The following is a 6078-nucleotide window of genomic DNA, read 5'->3' as shown; positions in this document are numbered from 1 at the left end:
GGGGGGGGGGGGGGCAGAGGGGGTGGTGTTGGATAGTGAAATGGCATCGGGAATGCCAATGCTGGACTTAAGACTCCTCTAAGCGAGAGTGACAATTTACTTCAGGGGACTAAGTTTGGTGTCAAAACCACTGGAATGGCCCTCAAAGTATAAAAGTCACGGTCAACGTGAGGTCAGGTCCCACGACAACAAAGGTTCAGGTAGCAGAGGTGGGGGTGGGGACGGGGGTGTCCTGACCAAGCACGAGGAACGCATGGAAACTACATCCTCACAATTGGAACAGGAGCAAAACATACCTGGCCCTCAGGATATCCAGCAAGGCTGTCAGAACCCATGGGCTCTCCACCCCTCTGCCTAGTGTCAAAGAAACCTCTGAGAATGAGATGGCCATGGCAGATCATGGGTACACGGATAGGAAGGGTTTAGAGGGATATGGGCCAAACTCAGGCAAACGGGACTAGATTAGTTTTTAAATATCTGGTCAGCATGGAAGAGTTGGACCGAAGGGGCCTGTTTCTGTGCTGCACAGCTCCATGACTCCATGACACAATCAGACTGGACAAAAGAAGGGGAACAAATATTCAATGAGAAGCTACAAAGAATTTAATTGGAAGAACAAATCAAACTTGAGTAGTGCTCAAGAACAACCAAAAAGGAATGGAGGCACAAAATTGACCAAATCATCCCCCAAAGGGGTGGGTACACTGGTTTGAAATACCAAGATGAATTTTCCCAGCCTATCATTCCATTACTAAATATAACACATATGGAATCAAAATCCAGTTGGAATAGTTCAAAATAAAATATTCAAATAAAATATTCCCACATAGAATAATACAATAGAGTCACAGAATGATACGGTTTCTCAGCCCATCCTCATGCCAATTTCACTTCTGTACAATGCAGTGCTCTCAACTCTCTGCTCTGTCCACTTGGCAGCAAGTTTTTCTCTTACAGTGCTCATCCAATTTCCTTTTGCAAGTTGGGATTATTGAATTGTAGTAATTGGTCCAGCTCAGAGTTTGAATGCCTTTAGTTGGACACTGCTGACCATTCTTTCTGATAACATTCCTCTGACTGACTGTTGTCAATATTTTGTGATATGTTGGACATTTGCTGAACTTGCTGGGCCTTACTGTATTCTGCCAATGTACTTAGAGAGTGGGTTGAGATACATGCTGCCCCTCTATCAATTTGTCTGTTGAATCAATGTATTTTCTGCTGCCAGGGCAGCCTTGGGGAGGGAGTTGGCATATACTGTGGTGGACTTTGGCCATAGACCACTCTTGCCAAGCTGTCTTGGCCCATCATTTGCTTTTCAATTCCAGGCCTTGGGCTTGGTCCTGGGTCTTATCCTCCTCTGTTCCTGTTCCTATCCGATGAAACAGGCACACTGACTGCCCTGTCCGGCTATACGAACGTACCCACTAATCAGGAGCAGGAGTAGGCCCTTCAGCCCTTCAAAGCTGTGCAGCCATTCAGTAAGATCTGATCCGACTGATCCACATTCCCAGTAACCTTCCAACGCCTTTTGCTTAGCAAGAATCTATCTTTCTCCACCTATTCAAAGACTCTGCTTCCACTGCCTTTTGAGCGAGAGTGTGAAAGACTCAAGACTCCCCGACTGAGAGAGAGAGAAAAAGAAAATTCCTCCATATCTTGGTCTTAAATGGCGGACACTTATTTTGAAACCGTGACCTTCAGTTCTAGATTCTCACACAAGAGGAAACATCCTTCCCATGTCAAGACCGCTCAGGAACTTGCATGCTTCGATCGGGCCACCTCCGATTTCCTTCTAAACTCCAGCAGACGCGAGCCCTTTGGGTCTCCATGTGGACAATGGCAATGGGTGATGCCCCGAAAGCCACAGAGATGGCACAGCCACATCCCGAACACAGAGGAGCACCAATGCAGTTGAGGACATGCGGGCACGACGTGAGGTCCATTTGATGCACAGACCCCCACCTCCCACTTCCCCCGTGGGTCTCCAGTGTCTGACCAGACCCCCAGGCTCGCGCTCTGAACAACCCCAGGGTGCACTGCGTAATAAAACAGCCGTGCCTCCTTGGAAGTCTCTTTACATCTCCTACCGCCACCCACCAGGTCATGCAATGTCTTCCCACCAAACTGGCACTGCCCAGGCACTCACCAATCCTACTGTGATCAGACCGGGCAGCAAGCAAAGCCATTTTTTCTGTTTTTTTTTCCACTGAAATTTTTTTAATAATTAAAAACTAAAGCATGCCTCCCAACGCTCAGAGCTGCTCTGGATTCTTTGTTTCTTTGAAGTCGCAGCAACGCAGAAATCAAGTTAAAAAGTAAACACTTTGCCATTAATCACAATGTCTGAAACAGACAGTATTGAATGTGCATGGGAGGAAGGTGTGTGTTAGATATTTCGTGGGGCTCCTGATTTATTTCCATCAACTAGGCAAGATTCCTGGGCGTGGACTCTGAGGAATGGGTGCAGTTTTGGGTGCAATAGGCAGGTTTCGCACACCAACGTCCAACACTGCTGCCCAATACCTCGTGATGGGACTAAGTTGTTGATTAACTGTAAACGATGTCCCAGACTTGAGGGGCCCATATCCAGTTGGCTGTCGTGCCCAGTTCCTGCCTTCAGATGGTGACAATATAGGACACAACAAGGTAGCAACACTCAGCAAACAGTGGGACTCACAGCCTCAGGTAGGGACATTCAGCCTCGCATTGAAGACTAGTGGCAGTGGGCAGAACACTGCCAGATGTTTTTGGGTCAGCCCTGTGCATTGAAACAGGCGATCGTCACAGGCTGTTTACCTGATGCTGTGCAAAACAGCTTTCACTGTCGGCTGTAAAAGTCTGGTCACTTGGGCAGGAAGGAGCTAGCACCATGGGACATTCAGTGAAAAGCAAGCCTGGTTAATTAAGCTGATAATGTAATGTTTCCTGCGTCACACTTTCTCTCACACTCTCTCTCTCACACACGCACACGCACGCACACACACTCATGTTGACACACACATTGCAACATAGAAACACACTCTCTCTCTTCATGCAGACACACACATTGCTACATAAAGACGCGCACACACACACGCGCATGCATGGACACACACAGGCACACAAACACACACACTCACACACACACACACACACAGACACACACACACACACAGACACACACACACACACACAGACACACACTCACTCTCTCACACACACAATTTGACATACACACTGCAACATAGAGACACAGACACACACTCTCTCTCTTCATGCAGACACACATATTGCTACATAGAGACACACACAGAAACACACACACACATGCACGCACACAGACACACACACACATACAGACACACACACACACGTTGACACACACACTGCAGCATAGAGACACAGACAAACTGTATCTTTCTCTTCACGCAGACACACATGTTGCTACAGAGACACACGACCCCCCCCAAACACACACACACACACACACACACAGCCACATATACAGGCACTTTTCTACTGAAGCACTACAGTGAAGTGCGTTGTGAATTTGGTGGATAAAGGGGATGGGTTTTATAATTTATGCTCCAATGCTGAGCTTTGGGAGAAGGAGGACAATTTGGAGAAGTTTGGCAGTGGGGCATGAGCTGTGAACACCTAGGGTATAGGAGAGAGAGTTGTCAGCCATTTTAGTAGAATCCAGTACTTAAGAAGGACATTTAAAGGCAACTCACCACCCGGTAATGTACAGTGTGTTTACCGGAATCCCCACCCGGTAACGTACAGTGTGTTTACCGGAATCCCCACCCGGTAATGTACAGTGCGTTTACCGGGATCCCCACCCGGTAATGTACAGTGCGTTTACCGCGAACGCCACCTGGTAATGTACAGTGCGTTTACCGCGATCCCCACCCGGTGACGCACAGTGAGCTTACCGCGATCCCCACCCGGTAACACACAGTGTGTTTACCGCGATCCCCATCCGGTAATATATAGTGAGCTTACCGGAGTGGCCAAACATGGTTGCAATACACTCGCCCGAGTAGAAGTCAAAGATGGAGAGGTTCTTATCGGAGCAGCTGGTCGCAATGAAGAACCCCGAGGGATCGATCTGCACCTGCAACAAAGGCAAAAGACAATTAATCCTCGCTACGGAGCCTACAGCACGTGAGCGTGTCGGTCACTACACAACAGTGAGTACCAGCCTGGGAGTGTACAGTGTTGCTCAGTCATTACAGACAGGCAGCGTCACTCTGTCACCATACAGAGCGAGTCTCAGTCTCTGTATACAGAGGGAGTGAATGTTGGCCAGTACACACTCTCCTCACACTCACTCACCTCCCCACAAACTCTCACCCTCCACTGACACTCCCTTCCCTTTACATTCAGTCACCAACTCTCACTCCCCTTGCCACACACTCCGCTCCCTTTTACACCCTCACCACACACACCTCCTCCTCACGACCCAAATCGCCTCGCTGCACCTCTGGGCTAGCAGGACCGAGAGGCGCAAGCCAACATGTGGACTGCCGCGAGGGTTAACCTCGTCTGATGCTGTAATACTGTGACTCACAGCTTTACGGGAGGAATCGGATTCCATGATTAATGACCTTCACTCCCCTACAGGACGCAGGAGCTGAGAGCTCCTCAGTCTCAGCTGCTCCCCTTCTTCTGAGAGGACAGCTCAGACTTTGTCCTTCTGACGGAGAAGGTGAGGCTGAACACCTTGTGGCCACTGGCAAGGAGCCCTATCCTCCCATCCCCTGGGCAAGTGTCAGAACAAACCAGCCGGTGAATCAGGGATACTTCATGCTATATTTAAGCAGAAGAGCCCTTCAACTCAGAGTCTGCAAGCTGGCAGGTACACAGGCACTCACCTTGATGAGGGTCCCATCTTCTCCCTGAGATCCCTTATACAGCTTCTTCTGTTTCCCGTTGCTGATGTTAAATATCCTGCGAAGGGCAAAGGAAGAGGGCACATCCGTGCCAGGTAACAATAAGGCTATGGCGCACATTCAGGAGAACAGGCGGGCACCAATTCACATTGGATTCAATCACACAGTGGTGAGTCTGCATCTGACACTCATCAGGTATACCAGGCAGAGCAAAATAATATGGTATATATTGGTGTTACATTGAGGGGTGTGGGATATATCGGCGTTACAGCGAGGGGTGTGGGATATATTGGCGTTACAGCGAGGGGTGTGGGATATATCGGCGTTACAGTGGAGGGTGTGGGGTATATCGGTGTTACAGTGAGCGGTGTGGGGTATATGGGTGTTACAGTGAGGCGTGTGGGGTATATCGCTGTTACAATGAGGGGTGTGAGGTACATCTGTGTTACAGTGAGGGGTGTGGGGTATATTGGTGTTACAGCGAGGGGCGTGGGGTATATCAGTGTTACAGCGAGGGGTATGGGGTATATCGGTGTTACAGTGAGTGGTATGGGGTATATCGGTGTTACAGTGAGGTGAGTAGGTGGTTTGTGTAGTGTTACCGTCTGCAGTGTTAGAGATAATTGTGTGTGTAGTGAGATCTGAGCTTGTTTTCAGTGCCTTCCCTTTGCCTGTAAACGCACAAGGTCAGCTGCAGCATGGCCCTCTTCAAACTCACCGAATGCTTCTGTCCTGACAACCAATGGCAGCGTATTTGTGGGTGGAATCCACATCCATGTCGTACAGCGTTGTCTTTCGAACAACGTGGTGGGTTCGGGTGAACCGCGTGCCTTCAGCTGTCTGGTGGGATTGAACGTGAAAGAATTAGCAACAGCCAGACCCCAGTCGGGTCCCATGGTATTCATCTAGATCCCAGCCGGGATCACTGCTGATCAAGTCAGATCCCCGATTTAATTTGGAATTGATAGATCACATTTCGCTCAAATTTAACGTGGTGACCTTACACTAAACCATAGGTACACGGAGGTTAGCAATAAACGGAAGTTGATTTCACAAAAGAAAAACCAAATGTAGAACACAGTTTGAAAGCTCTTAAACCACTCAGAAAAACAATCTGAGAGATAGTAAGTACTGCAGATGCTGGAGTCAGGGATAACACAGTGTGGAGCTGGAGGAACACAGCAGGCCAGGCAGCACCAGA

General features: G+C 48.8%; 1 protein-coding gene across 1 annotated transcript in view; it reads right to left on the bottom strand.

Moving 5' to 3' along the window:
* Positions 1 to 6078, bottom strand: part of mapkbp1 (mitogen-activated protein kinase binding protein 1) — a 165482-nt gene that overhangs the window by 40361 nt on the left and 119043 nt on the right. Inside the window, exons 13-15 of the mRNA XM_048600305.1 lie at positions 5596 to 5717; positions 4860 to 4935; positions 3988 to 4099 (exon numbers count right to left, since the gene is read on the bottom strand). Of these exons, the coding sequence (XP_048456262.1) occupies positions 3988 to 4099; positions 4860 to 4935; positions 5596 to 5717 (310 nt within the window). The remainder of the gene's footprint in view (positions 1 to 3987; positions 4100 to 4859; positions 4936 to 5595; positions 5718 to 6078) is intronic.

This window comes from Rhincodon typus, chromosome 8 (genome assembly GCF_021869965.1).
Source record: "Rhincodon typus isolate 14 chromosome 8, sRhiTyp1.1, whole genome shotgun sequence".
NCBI classification, from domain to species: Eukaryota; Metazoa; Chordata; class Chondrichthyes; order Orectolobiformes; family Rhincodontidae; genus Rhincodon; species Rhincodon typus.
This window is presented reverse-complemented; position numbering and strand designations above follow the sequence as displayed.